General features: G+C 50.2%; 11 protein-coding genes across 11 annotated transcripts; 6 read left to right on the plus strand and 5 right to left on the minus strand.

Moving 5' to 3' along the window:
- Window positions 1–450: 450 nt before the first annotated feature.
- Window positions 451–1,533, minus strand: PLR1_1 (aldo/keto reductase family protein; the record flags this gene model as incomplete). Its single annotated transcript, XM_043277517.1, has 3 exons — window positions 451–934; window positions 990–1,422; window positions 1,482–1,533. 3 exons carry the CDS (start codon window positions 1,531–1,533, stop codon window positions 451–453), a joined length of 969 nt encoding a protein of 322 aa, XP_043135389.1.
- A 185-nt stretch (window positions 1,534–1,718) lies between these two features.
- Window positions 1,719–2,533, minus strand: ACHE_30855A (uncharacterized protein; the record flags this gene model as incomplete). The annotated part of the gene is made up of 2 exons (XM_043277518.1): window positions 1,719–2,384; window positions 2,441–2,533. The coding sequence occupies 2 exons, from the start codon at window positions 2,531–2,533 to the stop codon at window positions 1,719–1,721; spliced, it is 759 nt and encodes a 252-aa protein (XP_043135390.1).
- A 2,372-nt stretch (window positions 2,534–4,905) lies between these two features.
- On the plus strand, window positions 4,906–5,694 carry ACHE_30856S (C2H2-type zinc finger protein; the record flags this gene model as incomplete). Its single annotated transcript, XM_043277521.1, has 1 exon — window positions 4,906–5,694. One exon carries the CDS (start codon window positions 4,906–4,908, stop codon window positions 5,692–5,694), a length of 789 nt encoding a protein of 262 aa, XP_043135391.1.
- Window positions 5,695–6,508: 814 nt separating this feature from the next.
- On the plus strand, window positions 6,509–7,799 carry ACHE_30857S (uncharacterized protein; the record flags this gene model as incomplete). The annotated part of the gene is made up of 2 exons (XM_043277522.1): window positions 6,509–7,708; window positions 7,791–7,799. 2 exons carry the CDS (start codon window positions 6,509–6,511, stop codon window positions 7,797–7,799), a joined length of 1,209 nt encoding a protein of 402 aa, XP_043135392.1.
- Window positions 7,800–8,497: 698 nt separating this feature from the next.
- ACHE_30858A (uncharacterized protein) lies at window positions 8,498–10,666 on the minus strand (the record flags this gene model as incomplete). The annotated part of the gene is made up of 1 exon (XM_043277523.1): window positions 8,498–10,666. The coding sequence occupies one exon, from the start codon at window positions 10,664–10,666 to the stop codon at window positions 8,498–8,500; it is 2,169 nt and encodes a 722-aa protein (XP_043135393.1).
- Window positions 10,667–11,142: 476 nt separating this feature from the next.
- On the minus strand, window positions 11,143–11,591 carry ACHE_30859A (uncharacterized protein; the record flags this gene model as incomplete). The annotated part of the gene is made up of 2 exons (XM_043277524.1): window positions 11,143–11,291; window positions 11,396–11,591. The coding sequence occupies 2 exons, from the start codon at window positions 11,589–11,591 to the stop codon at window positions 11,143–11,145; spliced, it is 345 nt and encodes a 114-aa protein (XP_043135394.1).
- Window positions 11,592–12,587: 996 nt separating this feature from the next.
- On the minus strand, window positions 12,588–14,662 carry clf1 (putative cell cycle control protein (Cwf4); the record flags this gene model as incomplete). The annotated part of the gene is made up of 2 exons (XM_043277525.1): window positions 12,588–12,818; window positions 12,878–14,662. The coding sequence occupies 2 exons, from the start codon at window positions 14,660–14,662 to the stop codon at window positions 12,588–12,590; spliced, it is 2,016 nt and encodes a 671-aa protein (XP_043135395.1).
- A 320-nt stretch (window positions 14,663–14,982) lies between these two features.
- On the plus strand, window positions 14,983–16,569 carry PRP31 (U4/U6-U5 snRNP complex subunit PRP31; the record flags this gene model as incomplete). The annotated part of the gene is made up of 1 exon (XM_043277526.1): window positions 14,983–16,569. One exon carries the CDS (start codon window positions 14,983–14,985, stop codon window positions 16,567–16,569), a length of 1,587 nt encoding a protein of 528 aa, XP_043135396.1.
- Window positions 16,570–17,294: 725 nt separating this feature from the next.
- Window positions 17,295–18,044, plus strand: ACHE_30862S (uncharacterized protein; the record flags this gene model as incomplete). The annotated part of the gene is made up of 1 exon (XM_043277527.1): window positions 17,295–18,044. The coding sequence occupies one exon, from the start codon at window positions 17,295–17,297 to the stop codon at window positions 18,042–18,044; it is 750 nt and encodes a 249-aa protein (XP_043135397.1).
- A 428-nt stretch (window positions 18,045–18,472) lies between these two features.
- Window positions 18,473–19,621, plus strand: ACHE_30863S (uncharacterized protein; the record flags this gene model as incomplete). Its single annotated transcript, XM_043277528.1, has 4 exons — window positions 18,473–19,100; window positions 19,158–19,372; window positions 19,424–19,516; window positions 19,583–19,621. 4 exons carry the CDS (start codon window positions 18,473–18,475, stop codon window positions 19,619–19,621), a joined length of 975 nt encoding a protein of 324 aa, XP_043135398.1.
- A 410-nt stretch (window positions 19,622–20,031) lies between these two features.
- SAH1 (adenosylhomocysteinase) lies at window positions 20,032–21,482 on the plus strand (the record flags this gene model as incomplete). The annotated part of the gene is made up of 3 exons (XM_043277529.1): window positions 20,032–20,070; window positions 20,125–20,257; window positions 20,305–21,482. The coding sequence occupies 3 exons, from the start codon at window positions 20,032–20,034 to the stop codon at window positions 21,480–21,482; spliced, it is 1,350 nt and encodes a 449-aa protein (XP_043135399.1).
- Window positions 21,483–21,554: the final 72 nt, after the last annotated feature.

Below are 21,554 nucleotides of genomic sequence, written 5' to 3' on the forward strand. Positions count from 1 at the left end.
TGGGGTGAAGACGCGACAAATGAAGGATTAGAGGTGAAGTGCAGGTAAAGAGTAAAGGAGTGAGGTTAGAGCTGGTTACTCTGTATCCGAGTCGAGGATATCGGCACGTGACGAGGCTAGTAAAACTCGCGCACAAACTGCTTTTCTTTTCACACAACCTGACCACCTACGAACCCTTACAACTACGCGGGATTGCTGGACTCTATGCGGCAGTTGCTAACTTATGGTGAGTACAACTTATTTTCCGAGCTAGTCATCTGCATGATGAACAAAAATAAGAATTCTGCAATACAGACAATCTCCTCTCCAAGTGAGCCGTGAGATTGCATGTCGACATTCTACACTTGATCTGATTGCCATTTTTCATCGGTGTCAAAACGCATTCCCAGTCAATTACACTGCTAACATACAAAAGTTTTCATATAGACAAATACAACCGTACTAGTACACCTAATAGTACCGCTTCCCGACAACCCGGTTCTCCTTCAGAATCCTCTCAATCTCCGCCATTTCACTCTCCGAAAGCCGCGGCACCCCGTTCAGGTTCTGCGTGACCTTGTCCTTCGTAGAACCGCCCGGAATCGGTATAATAGTCGGCATATCCTCCCTCTCACTCAGTGTGAGAATCCAAGCCAGCGCAATCTGAACCGGCGCCACACCCTTCCGCTCAGCAAGGCTCTTGACCTCTTGGATCAGCTTCAGGTTGTGCACCATGTGCTCGTCCTGGAACTTTTGCAGGTTGCGACGGAAGTCGCCCTCGGGGAAGGAGTCTTTGCTAGTGAAGGCACCGGTGAGCGCGCCCCAGCCGAGAGGGGAGTAGGCGACGATGGGGATGTTGAGTTCATGGCAGGTTTTAGCGATGTCGTTTTCGAGGATGGAAGTGTCCCAGAGGGACATTTCGACTTCGACGGCCGCGATGGGACAGACTTTAGCGCTATCGTAGATGTCAGTAAAATTCCCTAAACAGTAAAGGTAGTAGAAAGACCTACGCCCGTCGAATAGTCTCTGCATCAACTTCACTCAACCCAACGGCCCCGATCTTGCCCTCTTCCACGAGCTTCCCCAGAATGGAAACGGTCTGCTCAACACTCGTATTGGGATCCTGTCTCGCACACTCAAAAATATCAACTTTCTTCTTCCCATCCAGCACCCTCAGGCACTCATCCACCGAGCGCCGGATATTCTCCTCCGACCCATCAGGGAGCAATTGTCCTCGCTTCAAACCGCCCTTGATACTCAGGATCACCTGGTCCGCTTTTTCCGGGTACTGCGAGAAATAGGCGTGGAGCAAATGCAGGGAGTTGAAATCGGGAGTGCCGTAAAGTTCACCGGCGTTCCAGAAATTGGCGCCGTGGGCGAGAGCCGTGTTGAGGGTTTCGAAGCTTTGGGATTGAGGGGGTGGGGTGGGGGTCCAGGTTAACCCTGGGTATGTTGAGTTAGTATGGGGGTCTCAATTATTGATTGTGGGGGAGGTGGCATACTCATTGTGCCATAGCCGGTGGCGCCGACTTCACGTCCGAGGAGGGTGGGCATTTTGATGGTGAGTAGAGTATACAGAATGAAATGGACTTGTGGATATGTTTAGAAGATATAGAGAGAAGTAGGTGTATTCTGTATAAATAAGCTCTGCTCTGGACACTAACTCCTAACTCCATCCGTCCGGCGATAACGGATTTAACAAAAATTATAGCATCCCAGCCCTCAATACAGAATTGACATCATTCGTCCGATAACCATAATTCATCGCTGCTATCCAGCGCATTCCGAATTCGTCCGGAAAGAGCATCAAACAACGAATCCCATAGATCATCCCCATCATCCTTGCCAGTATCTGCAGAGGGAGTTGGGGTTGCTGACGCCACAGTCGAGGATGTCGGCGTGGCAGATGTCGGCGTTGTAGACTTCACAGGCGTCACGGTCACTGGTGTCAATGTCGGTGTTGGGATTACCAACGCCGATGAGGAAGACAGGATCTTAAGATCAGAATCCGCCCACCAACCGTGTCTCGACGAGCTCGGGTCCGGACTCGGCGTTGGTGTAGCAGTCAAGCTCGACGATAGCGCCGAGGAAGACATCTTTTCAAGATCCCAATTCGCCCACCAACTGTGTTTCGTTCTCGTGGTTGAGGTCGTACTTGGTGTCGGGTCTGAACTCCGGGCTGGAGCTACTGTCGTTGTCGGAATCACATTCGCTCTTGAGTATTCAGTCGCCTCTGGGGTCGGCGAGGGCGATGTAGGCGAACTGGGGCTCGGATCGAGAGAGGAAGAGATATCGCCAAAGGCATCGTGCTTGTTGTCAAATGGATAGAAGCTCTCGTATAGACTCTGGAGACCGATGTCGGCGAAGTATTTCGAGAGGTAATCGCTTACATCCGGGATAAGTCTCTATCAATCAAGGGTTAGCTTTGTTTACTTTTTGGCAAACTAGGAATGGGTCGTACTGGAGCTGGAGAGCGATGGTGTAACGAAATCGGATAAGCTTGGAGGAGGGGTAGGAGAGAGAGGAGGGTCAGTAGGGTCGTTAATGGTGTCATTTTGACACTATACGAAGTCCTGTGGAGATGAGTATGGTAGATCTGGTTGAAACCTGGGGAAGGGGGTATATGTATGTTGTGTTGTTGCTGTTGTTGCTGTGCTATGAGGAATGGAATGCATTCTTGCAGAGTAGAGTAGTATACAGGGGTTTCAGAAGTGCAAGGTGTGGTATCTGTAGGGAGAAGGAATCTTTATTGGCAAAGAACAAAGACAGAATGATATAACCGAAGTCTTGGAGAGGTTGGTCAGTTGTTGCTAGACTATAGAACACAGAGAACAGGAAAATACAATTATGTTTTTTTGTTGTCCGTATACATTCCACTACTATTTCGGGATGCGGAAAATATGTTTACATAAGTCGTCTATTTTCCGGAGATTTTAACATGACATTTCCACTACTCTATCTCTACACCACCACTCTCGACTCGACTCTACTCTGCTCAATTCTTTTCTTTACGTGGTACATAGTCACTGCCAACTGCCGAGTCTCAACTGCCACTATCTCCAATCAATCACATCACATCAAACTCAGCTTCTCCGAAAGTCCGTATGTACACTCTCTTCTGTCTCTCAACAAGAACTTCAACACGAATATAATACCCACAATCAATTCGTACGCATCTACGTAAGTCCACCAGGCAGACGCAGCAGGGTCTGTGGCTTACGTATTCGGCGGCTACACCAGCCCTGGCCGGAGGTTAGTGTTTGTGGTTAGTGTGCTGGGTTAGTGCGATCTAGTGATAAGATCCACTGGTGACGACTACTCTTTAGTACAACTCCGGAGGATAGAGTCAGCTCGAGACAGCAGAGTATATCTATAAATGTGTGGTAGAATAGAAAATATACTGATATACAGAGGTATAGTACAGAGTAGAAGATGAGTCGAGTATGTTGCAGTTATCTACGGTTTCGTACATGCTGATTGATAGTTCCGGATATCTACCGATATCTACAGTACTCTGATTGAAGCAGATGCAGATACGACACGTCAGGCTAAGCCTTGTGGCTGTTGACAGCCCTAGGGTCCTACGTACGCAGTGGGCCAGGGTTCTATCTAGCGCAGCAACATACTCCGGAGTCTAAACAAGGACTAGATGTCTCTCTAGAAAACAATTTCATACGCTAAATTACTTTTCTTTTTCTCTGCCTCAAGACTTCAAAATGTATTCGTACTCGACTCCGGCATCGGACGTGACTTCCTGGATAGTTTTAACCCCGAGGGTCTTCCAGAAGGCGCCGTGGATGGGGCATTTTTAGACTCAAGGGCCGCCTATTGGCCCCTGTGAGAAGAGTCTGGGTGAGTCTGGATAACTAAATAGCAGAAAAAAATAATCGTTTTTGCCTAGTGCTGCATATGGATGACCGCCGAGTCACTATCGAGGAATTTTTTTTATATCTTCGTATCGGGGTCTGTAATACGATAGTACTGTATAGGATACGTATGGGTACATACAAGGGTACACTAGCAGGGATCCCACTTGACCGATTGCTGCACAAATAATATGTTATTCTGTAAGGATACAGACGCTATAGAGGGGTCAATTATAGAAAGTGATAGTATGTGAAAGCAGCACGAGAATGATATCCACCCAGATACCCCGAGTAGACTCAGAGTGCTTCGTCATCACTTCGAGGCTTGTTTAGTCTGTGGTTGTAAATACCGTATGGAACGGTAACAAGCCTTGAACCGGCAAAGATCGCCGGTTATATGTGACAAAACGCTGAATAAGCGGAAGCTAGCCGGTGCCGGCAGGGACTGCACTAGTCTTTTTGTAGCTTAGTGCGTATAGTATAATTTTTTAATTGGCCGAGTGAAAATGGCCCAAAGTATGGATGTACTTCGGAGATTCTTCTTCTTCTCCTGGTAGGATTATGAGTCCCTTTTCTTTTCTTCGGGTGGGAGAAGATGGATACAGAGTACAACAAAAGAAAGAAGAGAAGAGAGAGAATAAAAGAATAGCAGTCATTCATTTCATTCATTCCTTCACTGATATACAGACTAAATCAACGAATTCAACTGACAAGAATACTACTACTGACTGCTTGCTGCCCCACTGGTCGAGCTTCTGGAGAAGACAGACCCTGGAGTTTCAAGATAGCGTCAGTTCGTGTCGGCTCTGATTTTATTTTTATTCTCGTTTTTCTTTTCTTCTTCGCATCGCCTTCTTTGCGTCGTGTCGTTTGTCCTTCTATTTTTATTGACGGCCGTCGCTGGCGTGCATACATATACCGGCATTACTCCTGCAGACTCCGAGTCCATCTCGCTCTATCTACACAGTTACACAAGCAAACATTATATAAACAGTACGCTGACTCGATCGTCAATGCATGGCCTCGACTGACCTTTGCAGATATCAAATTACCAAACATCATGATCATGGCTTCTAGGCCCAACTTTGTCTCTATCCTCAACAATGACGACCATCCGTCTTTTACCGTCCGTTCGAGCCCTCGGTTGATCAGACACCATTCCTCCTCTTCCTTCGACCCAGTCACTGAAGCGGCCCGCATTTCTTCGCCTGGATCGTCCGTGTGCTCCTACGATTATGCCACTAGCAGCTATGGCTCCTACTTCCAACCTAATCCTTCCTCTGCCTCCGACTCCTACTTCCCTCCGACTTCCTCGACTGCACCATCCGAGCATGTTCGCAGCGCTACTTCCGCAGACCCTCCCTCGCCGTCGTCCATCAGTGCCCCCAAAGACTCTCCTTCGACTTCGACCATCTCCTCCTTCTCCTCCACCACCACCACCACAACCGAAACCACCGCAAGTGCCAAGCGAGGCGTTCGCAAGAACAAATACCCTTGTCCATACGCCGCAAGTCACAATTGTTCTTCCACATTCACCACCTCCGGGCATGCAGCACGGCATGGCAAGAAGCATACGGGCGAGAAGAGTGTGCATTGTCCGATCTGCAACAAGGCGTTTACCAGAAAGGATAACATGAAGCAACATATCAGGACGCATCGCAACCTTTCAGAGGAGAACACTACCCCAGGCGCGGGTTCAGGGTCAGGGAGGGAGAGTGGTTCTAGCACCCCGACAAGCGGGTGGTCAGCCCGGAGGACAAGCCCGGCGGCGTATCAGCATCAGCATCATCGGCCGATAAGTCAGTCGGATGGGAAGGAGTTTCTGAGTGTCAGACATGCGCCATATTGAGTCCATTGACTGAATGAGTTACGTCCAAATAGTGATGGAGATTATGAAGTGGATGAGTGAAAAGTGCTCCATACTTTCATTTCTTTTCTTTTTTCCGGTTATCGTTACCTGGTTGGGATATTTCAAGCGTTCTATTGGTTTTGGCGCATGTTGAGCAATGTCTGCATTTCTGTCTTATACCATTGATTGTATATCTGGCTGTTTTTTTTTTTTTTTTTTTGTTTTTGTTTCTTCTGTGATTCCCGATTGATGCCTGATTCCCTATCTGCGATTCTACGATCCCTCGACTCCTATTTTTCTTTGTGTGTGTTTGTATGACAATGAACCATGGAACCACCGAACTACTGTTGGACGGATACCATGGATCCATCTAGGCTATCTTATCTTGATTATATCCATCTCTATTCTACATCTATACTAGATGCTCGTGATGTATTGCACGAGTATTTCATACTCAGTATCTGTATCTATGTTGATCTGTATGCCTATGTCAATGTCCTGCAATGCATCAATTAACTTTGAATGATGTAAATCCCAATGCATCAGGACGTGTCACTGCTCATTCACTAACTAGTTAGGTCCAGTTCTCATGCTTGTTCTGTCTTTCTCTGCCGTTCATTGTTTTTCTTCTGTATTGTTTGTCCTGCATTCCTCAGCTCCCATCCTCAACCAATCGACGTCATCGCCCCGCGGCTCATCCCCTCGCCACAATTCTAGCCTCTTATTTCAATCTTCCATCCCATCTCATCATCTCACCTCATCTTCTTACATCCTTTCATCAAACATATCAACTATTGATACATTTAAAAAAAAAATGGCATACTACGACCGTCACTACTACCCACCCCGCGATCGCAACCCCCCTCCCTACCACGGCTCCATGGACGTCGTCCCCGGCCGGAGTAGTCACGACTCCATCCCCCGCAGCGAATACCCTTCCAACCACGACTACTATGGCTACAGCCACAGCAACGGCAGTGGTTACGGACATGGCTACCCACCAACCCACTCACGCCATCCGTCCCGCGTAGCCACCATCCAGGAGGGTTCTCGTCGGCCGCACAGCGGTTACTACGATGGGTACGATGACCATGGCCATCACCGTCGACACCGTCACCATCGCTCCAAGGATGGTTATTACGATGACCGTGGTCGCTCGCGTCGGCATCACAAGGCGCACTCTGTTTCGCCGTCCCCAAGCCGTGGCCGATCTCGCAGCCGCGCCCGCGGCGGCAAGAAGAGCACCCGTAGCAAGAGCGAGGAGAAAATGCAACAGGCCATCCGTGCAGCTATTACGGCTGGTGCTATCGAGGCGTTCCGCGTCCGCAACGAACCTGGTGAATGGAAAGGCGAAAAGGGAAAACGCATCCTGACTGCTGCTATCACGGCCGGTGGCGCGGATGGACTCGTCGACAAGGACCCCCGCAAGCATGAGAAGAGACATATCATCGAGTCTACGCTGGCGGGTCTTGCTACGAACCATTTTGTGAACGGACCACGGTCGAGATCGAGGCCGCGGTCCCGTGATGGCGGCCATAGTCATAGGCGCGGTCGCTCGAAGAGCCATAACCGGGGAAAGGAACTTGCTGCGGCAGGACTAGTCGCTGCAGCGGGGAAGAAGGCGTATGATCATTACCGATCCAAGTCCCGGCCTCGTAAAGGTGGTGGCCGGTCCCCTACGCGAGACCGTGCATACTCGGACGAAGATGGATACGAAAGCTATGACGGATCGCCCCGCCACTCTCGCGGCTCGAAAAGACGAAGCAAGAGTGTCTCCGATTACATCAACCAAGGCCTCGCCTCGTTAGGCCTCGAGGACTCGAAAGAAAGCGACACCAGCCACAGGGGCAGTGACAGGGACAGGGACCATGATCGGCGCCGTAGGCACCACCATCACCGCCGTCGATCATCGCCCCCTCGTTCCGACGATGGCTCGTATTCCGACGATAGCGGAACTGCAAGTGATGATTCCAGACGTCGATATAGGAGTCCCCCGAGACGGAGCCATAAAGAGGTACGATAAGACATGACCCACATGGACCCTTGGATCTGCGAGGGTTCGTTCCGAGTTTTGACTTTGAGGCTAATGTGTGCAGTACCGTTAACCGTTGAACCTCTGATATTGATGGTATGATGGAATTCTCCTAGGGCAGGACAGGGGTGGAGGATCATGATTTATGATATCATATGCTATGATATGGGAGATCTGATGACTCATGACATGATATCATGATAATGCTATTATTTATGCTATTTTATGTTATGCTTGATGGATAAGTAGAACAAATTGAATCAAATAATGGAAATGAATTTGTTATTTTACGTAGTAGACAGCTTGCTGCAAGTGAACCTACTTTCTATCAACGAAGTATTACTCTGTGGATTTTTATACTATTAATGCGCATAAATAAATAGAAACGCTCAACGCTCGTAGATTGCTTGCTGCACTTGAATGATTGAATAAATTCCCTTCCCAAATATCCCAGATAGCGCAAGATGACACGAACATGACAAGACGGTAATGACAGACACTGACAGATAGACAGACAGTGACAGGTATCTAACAGAGCTGAAGATAAATAAACAAATAAGATAGCGGCAAAGCTGTACACCCATGACAAGAACGAGAGAGAAACAGGCAAAAAAAAAAAATCGACAATGAGTTGGAACTTTTCGTTTTCTTCCACTTCATCTTCAAGACGAGACGAAATCAAAGCAAAATACACGAAAAATAGGCAAAGAATGCATCCATGTACAATCATAACATATCAAAAAATGAATGGTATCAATATGTTCAGTGAGCTTAGCGGTCGGCGTTCAGATTAAGCCAGCTCATATCCGTATTGACGTTAGTCTGATTCCGGATCGATGGCCCGTTCTCATCGAGTGTATCGGGGATGATAACACTCGACTGCCGCGCTTGCGAGGAACGGACTCCGTCGTAGTTCACTGACGGTGCTGCCATCGACGACACGTTGTTCGTGCTCGGGTAGTAGCTCTGGCTGTACATGCTGCTAACCGGACGGCCGAAGTAATCGTCATTTCCTGCGCCGACCCACCGTGTACCTTCTGCAGGGATACCGGAGGAATATCGGCTGCGTCCGTAGTCGCTGTCTGATGCCAAACTTATCGAGTCTGCGCTGGAGATGCGGGCTGACTGGCCCTCTGGAATCACGAGGTGGCCCTCCGTTGCAGATGAGGGGTGCTCGGTGGTCGGGCTGCCGGTCACTACACGTCCCAGTGGTTTGGGCTCTTCGAGGAAGCCAAAGTTCAGCGGTGTGAGCGTTGTCATGGGCCATGCACTTCCTCGTCGTTCGGATTTGGCTAGGTCTGCGCTTGCTGTCGGTTCGTCTTGCTGTTGCATGCCAACTAAGTCTGTAGCATTGTTATCCTGGAAGTACTTGCTCCAACCTTCATCAGTTCTCCGGTCTCCAGGACGACCTCCAGCTCCAGCCTCGCTGGCCTCGAGAGCCTTGTCCGCATCCGGTGTGTATGGTCCGCTGAGGAGCTCCCGACTGGACTGTACAGTCGACAGAGGGCTCTTAGTCGGTGCCTTTCCACCGTAGACAGGGTGCGCGGCCGGTGCTGCCTGAGACTTCTTCTCGTCGCCAAGCTTGCCGGAGAAGATAGCCAACGAGTCCACTGACGACGAGCCCAACGGAGCGTGACTCTTGGCCATAGGGTACGCGGATCGCGTCAGCGGCTCGCCCTGGTCTTGGATGCTCAATCGGTCCTTGTCATCAGAATCTCCGCGACCTTGGCCAGCCGCCTTTTGCTTATCCTTCTTGTGTCTCAGCAAGAACAGGATAGCAATCAAGATCACGACAAAACCAATGACACTTCCTAGCGTTGCACCGACGATGGTGCCGACCTTACCGCTGCTAGATCCATTACCACCTGCAACAGCGGAGGGGCTGCTGGGGGTGGAGTTAGAACTGGTTGGGGTGGCAGTAGTCGACGAAGAGGGAGAGGGAAGAATCTGCTGCATGGATTTGTCACCGTAGAAGAGTTTGGTGGCGTTCATCCAACTATTCGAGGTTTGGTTGAAGAGGGCCAACGAGTTGGTACCACTGCCGCCGGAGATGGCCACCAGCTTACCATCGTCGTCCTGTGCTAGCGAAAACTGCGACCACGTTTTTGAGGACGCATATTGATCATCGTATTTCGGGTAGTTGTCCACGCTGATGGCCCTCCGCCTGGAACGTTTCCTGGATGATGCGCCAAGCACCTTGGCAGGGTTTGCAGGCTTGCCGCCAGGGTTCACCAACAACAAGCTCTTGACCGTATTGGGCGATTCACTCATGTCGAACGACTGGAGCACCTTGCTGCTATCGGAGCCACTGATTAGAGCGGCTTTGACGTCATCCGACAGCGCCTGGGGCAGAGTTGCGCCTGAATCCGACCAGTCACCAGTGCCATTGAACTTGAACAAATGGACCTTCCGGGCCGTTGTCGTACCACCGACCAAAGCGGCTTGATCATCGCTCCAGGGCAATAGGATAGGGGCACTAGCGGGCGATGCGTCGGCACCACTGTATGAGGAGACGTTGTAGGGTTCGGCGGTGTTGATAACAAAGGTATCGGAGGTTGGAGTAGAGCTACCGTCGCGGTTACCAGCGTAAACAAAGATGGACGAGGAGGATTTGAGGAAGACGGCGCCGTGGTTGGTGCGGTTGGACATGTCTTCGGACGTTGGTGAGATGGTTTTCCATTTCTTGTCTTGGAACGAGTATCGTTGCAATCCTGTGTAATCGGACGACGATGAGCTAGTTCCACCGACAACGTACAAGGACTGTTTGTTTTTCACGCATGCTGCGCCGGAGACGGGCTCTCCCATGGTGAGATTACTCCAGGTCGCATTCTCACTGAGAGCGATAGAAGCAAAGCCATTGGCGGAGTAGGTATAAAGAGTGTTGTCGTGAATGACGGAGCAATGGTCCTCCAATGTCATGGGGGGTTTGGGAACAACCATTTCGAGGGTTTAGTGTATGTTTCTTTTCTTCGAGGATACCAGCCGAAGGATAGGCGGAGAATAGCCAGCCGCCGAGTCAATGGCACGAGCGGAAGAACGAAAGACGTGGAGCCAGGGGAATGAGGGTGGTGATATCAAAAGAGAATGGAGGGTGGCTGCCAGAGCACTATCTCATGGTCAAGGACAGCGAGGGGGGCGGAAAGAAAGGTAGATAGATCGAGGCCCTGGTTATTCTTCGCGATGGGAATATCCGTGTCGCAATCCTTGATATGACCAAAGTAAGAGTATTTTCGCGCGTCGGTTGCCTCTTGCCAAGCGGCCGTGAAGTTTATTTTTCTTTTTTTTTTTGTAAACGAGCAGGAAACTCTGTTCGACGTCTGAACTGCAGAAAGGAACGGTACAGCGAACAGGGGAATCGGTCGGAGCGGATCGGAAATTGAACGAACGAAAGGCGATATACTCGTCGAAAGCTATGCTCAGGGGATCGAGGACAATGGGCAAACGCACGGTTTCAAACCGGCAGAGGGAGACAGAAAGTCAACAACGAACGAAAGGGCAATCAACGAGGAGGAAAAGAATGATGGCGTGACAAGAGGAAAAAGCCCGAGAGAAGAGACGAAGAAGTCTGGAAGGATGTCAGCAGGACGACCGTAATAACGTTCGGTGGTGGAGGACGGGGGATGAAACGACGGAGGCAGCTCAGGCCAGGTCAGGGGGGGGGGATCTTACCGAGTGCCAGCACAGGTAAAAGAGGAGAGAGAGGGAAGAGAGGATGAAAAGGTGAAAAGGATAGAAAGAGGAGGAAGATAGAAGAGAGAGAGACTGCATAGAGGAAGAAAAGAGAAGAAAAAAAGAAAGGGAGAGAGAGTGAAGGGGAGGAGGTGAAGTGAAGTTGAGGTTGAGGAGAAGGGAGACAAGACACCATAGGACCACCACTATGGCTACTGTACTAGCACTATGATACAAGTGCACTTTAATCCCTTTGTTTAATTTCTCGATTCTACGGAGTATAGCCAGAGTACTTCGTACTCCGTAATTAGAAGATCTATACAGAGCTATGTCGTCTATTACTCGAAGAGAATCTATCGCAGACTCCGGCATTCACCACAATCCCAGCACAAAACTGGTGCAATTTCAAATCACTGTACCGGAATGTTCCCTGCTATATATTCCGTACCCTGTTATACCTACATCTACTCTGTACTCAATCTGACAGCTTTAGACAAACAACGCAAGGTTATCCATGCAGTGCAGAGTTTGATTCAGGGGTATCCTCGTTTTTCAGTTGACGGAGGTCCCTCTAGTAGTATGAGGTATTATGCTGATATCAAAGTCAAAGACTGATTCATGCAACAGGGTCTTCAACTCGCGCACATCGAGTCATTCATTTCGCAATTGGAAAGGTTCATCTCTTCATTTGGGAGTGTACCTGACTGACACTCCCCCTGATGAAGTCACAACCTGGTTGACCCGGTCGATCACCTTATCTTCATCAAACAAAGAAATTTCTCGATACAAACAAGAATTGCTCAATCCCACTCAAAAAAAAAAAAACATATCAAAAGTAAAAATATATGAAAAAAAATTATAAAATATATAATAGAAACGGAAGAACAAGGCAGCATGTTAAATCATTCTCCGATTGGTCAATGTCTTATTGCACATGCAGGTACCTCTGCACCTCGAGGTATCATACGGGGTACAGTGAATATTACAGATGATACGGTATCGTATTACAAGTGGAGATGATAATGAAGGAGTCCCACTTCCCCACTTCGCTGTAAATATGATTGGCTGCGTTTTCACGAGCGCTGGGCCCATTTCATTTGCATATTACTAATACAAGCATACAAGTTAAGTTACTGATATAGTATGCATTGCATTACCATGATATTCAACCAAATATACAAACACCAACAGACTACGCCTGACCCTGCTTCCATTGGTGTGCCTTGGCCAACAGCTTTGACAGATTCGCCGCCGACTGGTCGTCCGCCGGGAACACATAGTCCATGTATTCCTCGTACCGGTCGTCGTCCAGCTTTCGTCGCTTCTTGACCCGCCGAGGCATCTGTTTCTCGATCTTGTCGATGTCCTCGCTCGAGCCGTGTGTGTGTTCGAAAGATCGCCATGCGTTGAGAAGTTCCACGCGCTGTCATCGTTAGTATCGTTGTTCTGGGTTGATATGGGTAAGAATCAAAGGGAGCTTACCTCTTCTTTGAGTTCTTTTTCTTTGAACACGCGATGGGCTCGTTCAAATACCTTCCGCGCGCGGCTCTTGGCTTCTTCGCTGATGGGTCGTTCTTCCTCCTCTTCTTCTTCCTCTTCCTCTTCCTCCGGGACGTTGATCTCGAACCGTGCGTAGTTGATCCACACCTTAACGTGGTCTGTCTTGGCCAGCAGACGCTCGTACAGTGCCCGCACGCGGTTGTATTCTCCTTCATACTCCTCAAAGTCAATGTACGACTTCCACACTAACTCCGGCATGTCCAGTGTCGGCTGGTCAATGCCCAGCTCGTAGATCGCACGTGCACGCTCCGTGTCATCCAGGCCCCGTTCCAGCTCAGCATATTTAATCCACGACTGACTGTTCGACGAGTTCCATTCGATCTGCTTCTCGTACAGTGTCCGGCACCGCAGGAATTCAAAAAGTTGCTGCTCCAGCGTGATGTAGCCACGGAAAAGCTTGTCCTTTGGACACATGCCAATCGCCTGGCCCAGGGTCTTCCGCGCAGCTTGCAGGTTCATCTGACGAATTTCAAATTGCGCTTTCATGAGCCAAAGCTTGGCGAATGTGAACTTTCTATGAGGGATAAGTTTTAGGCATTCTTGGTAGATTTGGCGTGCGCGCTCAACATCCTTGCCCTCCATTTCTTCCCAGATCGCATAGAAAATCCACAGGTAGATGTACCGCCTCCAGTGTCGCTTCTCCTGCGATGGGGGAATCTGGGCAATTGCTCGTTCGTAAGTGTCTCGCACCCGCTCGGGGTCGCCAGAGGTCTCCTCGAGTCGTGCAAAGTCAAACCAAGCATCGTAATTTCGAGGGTTCTCCTTGAGTTGCTCTTCGTATTGCACCCGGCGCTTAGACAGAATCACATCTTCTACCCCTTCACGATCACCAAACTGTTTCTCAAATGTAGTGTATGCCTTGTGCAGGGTCATCGACTTGGAGCGCGGAAGCCGGTCCAGCGCATACTTGTAGATCGCCCGCGCACGTTCATATTCCTTGAGTTTCGCTTCGAATTTGGCGTACGCGATAAAGAGCTTCTCGTCCATGAAATCCTCTCCCAGCATCTCAATCGCAGCCCCATACACCTCTCGCACCAAGTCACTGGTGCCATTCTCCTCCTCGAAGCGAGCCCATTTAATCCAGTTACGCGGCTCCGGGTGAACGATCGTGAAACGCTGGAAGATCGCCCGCGCCCTCTCAAACTCGTTATACCGCTTCTCAAGCTTGATATACGCACCCCAAGCTCCCTCATCCGGCTCCCACGACACCCACCGCTCAAACACCTGCCGCGTACCGGGAATATTCCCCAGCGTCTCCTCCATATACACATATTTGTACCAAAGCTTATCCACACGTGGGAGAATCGTCACCGCCCGGTCAAACAAGTTCCGCGCATGGTTGATGTTCCGATTTCGCATCTCCGACTCGATATACCTAATCCACAGCACCACCGAGGTTGGTGTGACATCCAGTGCGCGCTCAAAAATCGACCGAGCCCGTCGGAATTCCTTCTGCTCGAGTTCCCATGCAGCATAGCGCAGCCAGTTGTTCAGGTTCAGTCGGTTGCGCCGTACGTAGTCTTCGAAGTCTTTTCGTTTCCGGCCTTGGTACTCGTGGAGTTCTTCGAGGTCGGCGAATCGTTGTGTGGGTGCTTGGACGCCGGGCTCTTGTCGGTCGACGGCTTCACGGAGCAGCTGCTCCGCTGAAATCTGGACTGGCGCCGCGGCCTTGTTCTTGACCCTGGGAGGACCTCGTGACGCTTCCATTGTAGCTGGACAGATCCGTCACCGTCAGTTTGTCCGATAGGGTTGAGGGGAGGTAATCAAGATAAAAGGATTGAAAGAAGATATACCAGTCCCTAAGCAATAAGAATCCTAATGACCTTTTCACGCCAACACAATCGTATTATCGTACGTCGAGTTGATGAATCTGCGCCAACAAAAAGGTCGGCAAAGCTGCACTTTCGGTCCTCCACGCCGCCCTGGATGACTAAGCTAAGCTAAGCTTCTCCAACTTACTTCGACAGTGGCGGAAAACTTCCTAACCACTGCTTGACCTGTTAGTCTCTGACCAGTGAATCACCAACATGTCGAACGTCGAGGAGCTCATGAGAGATTTTGAGGAGGATGAGGAGGATGTTGCGCAAGAGGGTCTACAAGAAGGCCTTCAAGATGGAGGAGCAGAGGCTGAAGAACCCGGCGACGAAGAGATGGAACAAGCGCCAGCCCCCGAAACCACCAACGAATTCGACAGAGCCGTATTTACTGGCGACGAACTCACACGTTTACACAAGGTTCTGCGCGATCACTACTCAATTCGATTCCCAGAGCTGGAAACCCTCGTGGCGAATCCGATCGACTACGCGAAGACGGCTGCGATTATCAAGAATGGTCCGCTCAATGATATCAAGACGCTGGCAGAATCCACGGACAATTTGGTCGGTACTACGCTTTATGCAGTTTTGGATAAACCGTCCGTGATTGCGGTTACTGTTGAAGGAACGACCTCTATTGGCCGTGAAATGACCGAGTCGGAGTTGAAGATTGTGCTTGATACGTGCGAGAAGATCATCAAGTTGGATCGGGAACGAACGGCGCTCACGGAGAGCATTCAGTCTCGCATGAACCAGATTGCGCCTAATCTAGCCGTTTTGATCTCACCGGAAACCGCCGCCCAGTTTCTCAACCAGACGGGTGGGCTACGCGAGCTTGCGAAGATTCCAGCATGTAACTTAGCTGCCCAGGGATCGAAGAGAAATGAGGGGCTGGGTTTTGCTACGAATACTAGTATCCGTTCGCAAGGTTTCTTGTACCACTCGCCTCTTATTCAAGAGATCCCGAACGATCTGAAGCGACAGGCAATCCGTATCGTTTCCGCCAAGATGGTTCTTGCTACCAGAGCAGATGTCTCTGGCTTCAGTCCTGATGGATCGCTGGGCGAGGATTTAAAGCAGCAATGCTTCCAACGGTTGGAGAAGCTTACCGAACCACCACCGAACGCTGGCACAAAGGCCCTTCCCGCGCCCGATGACAAGCCGTCGCGAAAGCGAGGTGGAAGAAGAGCCCGAAAGGCCAAGGAGGCTGTTGCCATGACCGAGATCCGCAAAGCCCAAAACCGCGTTGCCTTTGGTAAAGAGGAAGCAGAAGTCGGATACGGCGCTGGTGAAGGAACCGTCGGCCTGGGAATGCTTGGTCAACAAGATGGCGGACGTATCCGAGCCACCCAGATTGATCAGCGAACCCGGGCTAAGCTCAGCAAATCCAACAAGGGTTGGGGTACTGCGACACCTGCCAGCAGCGGCATCGCTTCATCGCTGCGCGGTTTCGGCCAGGGTGGTCCTGGTGGTACCGCCAGCGTTTTACAAGCAAAGGGACTCCGCGCATCAGGTGTTGGCACTTCATTGGGAGGATCTGGCACAGCAAGTACCATCGCGTTTACACCGGTGCAGGGCCTGGAGCTCGTCGATCCCAAGGTGCAGAGCGAGTTGACACGCAAGCGCAAGGCCGAAGAGGACCGGTGGTTCAAGTCTGGTACCTTTACACAGGTTGGAGGATCGCAGTCACAGAACAAGAATAATGAGAATGACGGGTTCAAGGTTCCTCCATTGCCGTCGAGGAAGAAGGTTGATACGGGTGAGGGTAAGATGGGGCCTCCGCCGCCGCCATCGAAGTAGTTCTTTTTTTGTCATTTTCTTCGGGCATTTTAAGGCGTTTTCAATTAGGCTTGATTTCGGAATTTATTGCATGATACCAGTGTGCGATAGAAATTAATGGGATTTTTCTATCCGTAAACGATCCATGATTCAGCGTCGGAAGTATGTGATTATGGAGAAAATGTCGTGCTCAAAGACTCATGTTCAGGGGCAAGCGTTACCCTTCAAAGTTCTGAAAAGTCTAAGGATATTCCGATATTACTGTTAGATCCATTGACGTTGTATGGGGTACTTTTGTCTCAAATGCGCACGGCAAACCCTAATCAATTACCGCCACCAACCAACACGATGGAATCAATCAGTCTCCAAAGTAGCGGTAAAATAAAGAATAGACATAGTAGACGGACCCATAGATCTTCTCCCTTCCTCGGGCATCGAGAGTCTCCAAACCACCGGGACCGAGATTTTCATTTTCTCCCGATGACAGAATATTGCGTGCTTCGGTGTTAAACATTGCGAAGGAAAGGAGTGTGCAGATAGTGTGCTTAGTGCTTTCTAGGGTATATATAGGGATTATACGGCTTGAAGATTTTTCTCCTTATTATTTTCCCGTTATTCTTTGCAGACTCCTGTTTAACATTAGTGGTTCTTGTCGGCTTTCTGTATATTAAGACATTCGATATCCTGGAAATCCGATATAGCCGCGACGCTCGGTCTCTGTCTGTCATCAGTCAAATAAAGACGAAATGGCTCCTGGAATTGGCAATGTCATCCTTCCAACTGTCAGCATACAACACACAAAACAACCTCTCCCGCAACGACGCCAAACCACCCTCTACCACCACAGCCAGATAACAACCGACTCGGACGCACTCCAGTTCGAAGCCGCTGCATCTCGACAACTCAAACTCCACGATGGTAACTCCAACGATACTCAATCACCAGAGGAGAATCTGTTGATAACCTCTCCTTACAACTCCCCAACCCACCTCCTCGACCTGACAACCCTCGATACCGCAAACCAACTCTTCGCCAAAGCCCTCACCATATTCACCCCCATCCGCCCCGACTACGCCGTAGCCCCGTATCTCGAGTCTTTTAACTGGGCCGCCGTTTTCTCATTCCTCCGCGAACTCTCGCAAGCAGAATGGTACCACTTTCCGCGAACAAGTTTCTATGTCGTCGCGTTTCGGTCGAGATTATTTCCCGATGCGGATGGAGACCGGTTAGGTCTGTTAGATGACTATTCGCATCGGGAGGCGACAGAGAGCGGGGGGCTGTTGAAATACTGGTATGGGCGGAAAGATGGGGAGTATCGAAATTTGGCGACATGCCTTTGGAAGAGTCGAGAGCATGCGCGGAATGGGGGGATGGGACCATGGCATCAGAAGGCGAGGGCGGCGGGGAGTGAGATGTATGAGAAGATTGAGTTCACGACGATGGAGTTGTTTGTTGAGGATGATGTGTCCGGGTGGGAGATGAGGGATTGGAGTTGAGTGTCAGCCAGTTGCACATGAGCATGACAGCATAGCATAGCATTTGATACCCTTGCCTATGAATAGAATGTTCTGTTTTTACATGGAGTGTAGAAAAAGGCATCTTTTCCCGCCCGTGATGTGTATAGAGTTCGTAAACTCTTACCCCATTCAACTGTTACTCCACCACATCCACGACATCGAGACCCTCCATTTCGACGCTGAACAACAATGAATGATCAATTTCAAATCTGGGGTGCGGGGTCTACGGCAAATCAAATCACCGTAAATAGTGGATTGATATTCCTTGGATACAATTGGGCTGCTTTTACTATCCATGGTATGTCATATCGGTTCGTTTCCGATCGCCCATGATATAAAACGGTCATAGATCCTCGTTAGCATCAACCCAGAACCCAACTCATTCAGACACAACTGAACAAAACAAAATGGTCGGAATCCAAGCTCAAAACCTAGCCGTCAACGACGGCCCCTTGACGTCTGAAAATGCCGCTCTCCTACGACCCTCCGATCCCAACATGCCCATCGAAGAACTCCGTCGACGCTACGAACAAGACGGTTACCTCTTCGTCAAGGGACTCCTCCCCCGCGAGGATGTCCTAGAAATGCGCCGCCGCTACTTCGACTTCCTCGCCCCAACTGGTGTTCTTCAAGAAAACACCGACCCCGTCGAGGGCATCTTCAACAAGACCAAATCCCCCGACGACTACCCGGGCATTGGCGCGGGACATGTGGGCAACAACGGCCGCCCGGGAGGTGACAGCGCAGCGCAGTTTGTGGACAAGGCGATCGAGGCGCATTACAAGGATTGGTATGCGGAGAAGTTCTGCAATCATCCGGATTTGCGTGAATTTGTGGCACGGTTTACGGGGTGGGGGGATGATACGTTGTCGTTTAAGAGGACGTTGCTTAGGAATAATCCGCCAGGGTCGAAGCCAATTGGAGTGCATTATGATCAGATCTTCTTGAGGTATGGAGACCCGACTAGTGTTACTGCTTGGGTGCCTATTGGGGATATCAAGTTGAATGGCGGGGGGTTGATTTACCTTGAGGATGGTACGTCAGCCTATATACCAAGAATGTGCTGCAGAGCGTAGCAATTAACGACTGCAGGTGATTCGGTTGGCTTGAAAATCGAAGAAGAATTCACCACCAGAGCCAAGCAAGCAGGCCTCACAGAGGAAGAAGCCAGATCGGCCTTCAACTCGAATATGATGGCCACCGGCTTACTCTCCGACTTTCCGGCTGAGTTTGCAAAGGAACATGGTCGTCGATGGCTGGCATCTTCCTACGAGGCTGGGGATGTTGTTCTGCACAAGCCGCATGCTGTATGTTCTTTATCCTGGACTCGGTCAGAAAAACAGGCACTAATTACGTAGATCCATGCATCGACGGTCAACAATGATCCGGACAATGTGATTAGACTGGCGACAGATCTCCGGTTCTGTGATTCTTCCAAGCCATACGACAAGGTAAGCGCTATACTACTCCGTATTGTGCTATCTTCGTACTCAGCACTGACTGATGTGATATTGTAGCGATGGATGAACCACTACCGGTTTGGGGATGGAGTGTAGATGAGCATAAGCCGGAATCAATCACCAATCATAATATCAATATTATTTCCATCGTAGGAATATGCATAGTAGTAGTAGTAGTAGTAGTAGTAGTAGTAGTAGTAGTAGTAGTAGTAGTAGTAGTAGTAGTAGTAGTATCATGTATAACATCAACATCGGTAACCCGGAAGGATAGAAATGCCGACTCTCCGCCCGCCAGCCCCGCAGCTCAATTTGTTTCCCCTCTTCTCTTCTGTTCTTTTCTCCCCTTTCCCTCTCTCTCTTTTCTTCTTCTCTCTTTTCTCTCTCCATCCCATTCTCTTATCCCCATATAATCCTTATCTTTCTATTGTAAGTATCGTCTTGAAATGCTTCAATTCATCCATTCAACACACTAACATCATTTAAAGCACCCTTTTCAACTATTCACAATGGCTGCTCCCGCTCAGAAGTTCAAGGTCGCCGACATCGTACGTACTACTGTCCTATCCCCACGGTGTCCTCATCCATTGACTATCTCCTAGTCCCTGGCTGCCTTCGGCCGCCGCGAGATTGAGCTCGCTGAGATTGAGATGCCCGGTCTCATGGCCATCCGCCGCAAGTACGGTGCTGAGCAGCCTCTTAAGGGCGCTCGTATTGCCGGTTGTCTTCACATGAGTATGTTCTCTAAGCAATGTTCCTCGGATTGGTACTGACTTCCACAGCCATCCAGACTGCTGTCCTCATCGAGACCCTCACTGCCCTCGGTGCCGAGGTCACCTGGACTAGCTGCAACATCTTCTCCACCCAGGACCACGCTGCCGCCGCCATTGCCGCCGCTGGTGTCCCTGTCTTCGCCTGGAAGGGTGAGACTGACGAGGAGTACAACTGGTGCTTGGAGCAGCAGCTCTCTGCCTTCAAGGATGGTCAGAAGCTCAATCTCATCCTCGACGATGGTGGTGACTTGACCGCCCTTGTCCACGACAAGTTCCCCGAGCAGCTCAACGGTTGCTACGGTCTCTCCGAGGAGACCACCACCGGTGTCCATAACCTCTACAGGATGCTCAAGGAGAACAAGCTCCAGGTCCCCGCCATCAACGTCAACGACTCCGTCACCAAGTCCAAGTTCGACAACCTCTACGGTTGCCGTGAGTCGCTCATTGACGGTATCAAGCGTGCCACCGACGTTATGATCGCTGGTAAGGTTGCCGTTGTTGCCGGTTACGGTGACGTCGGTAAGGGTTGCTCTGACGCTCTCCGCTCCATGGGTGCTCGTGTCCTTGTCACCGAGGTTGACCCCATCAACGCCCTCCAGGCCGCGGTCCAGGGCTACGAGGTCACCACCATGGAGGATGCTGCCCCTCAGGGTCAGATCTTCGTCACCACCACTGGTTGCCGTGACATCCTGACTGGTGCTCACTTCGAGGTCATGCGTAACGACGCCATTGTTTGCAACATTGGTCACTTCGACATTGAGATTGACGTTGCCTGGCTCAAGGCCAACGCCAAATCCGTCCAGAACATCAAGCCCCAGGTTGACCGTTACACCATGGCCAACGGCCGTAACATCATTCTCCTGGCTGAGGGTCGTCTTGTCAACCTTGGCTGTGCTACCGGCCACTCTTCCTTCGTCATGTCCTGCTCTTTCTCCAACCAGGTCCTCGCTCAGATCGCCCTCTTCCGTGCTGAGGACACTGCTTTCGGTCAGAAGTACACCGAGTTCGGTGCTTCCGGCAAGAAGCCCGTCGGCGTCTACGTCCTCCCCAAGGTTCTCGACGAGGAGGTCGCCCGTCTTCACTTGGACCACGTCAACGCCAAGCTGTCCGAGCTTACCCCTGTCCAGGCCGACTACCTTGGCCTGAACGTCAAGGGTCCCTTTAAGGGTGACATCTACCGCTACTAACCTTGTTTTTTTTTTTTTTTTCGCTTTTTCCCTTTCACGTCCACGTTTTGATACACCTTCTATAGACATTTA

The sequence above is a fragment of the Aspergillus chevalieri genome, chromosome 3 (genome assembly GCF_016861735.1).
Source record: "Aspergillus chevalieri M1 DNA, chromosome 3, nearly complete sequence".
Taxonomy (NCBI): domain Eukaryota; kingdom Fungi; phylum Ascomycota; class Eurotiomycetes; order Eurotiales; family Aspergillaceae; genus Aspergillus; species Aspergillus chevalieri.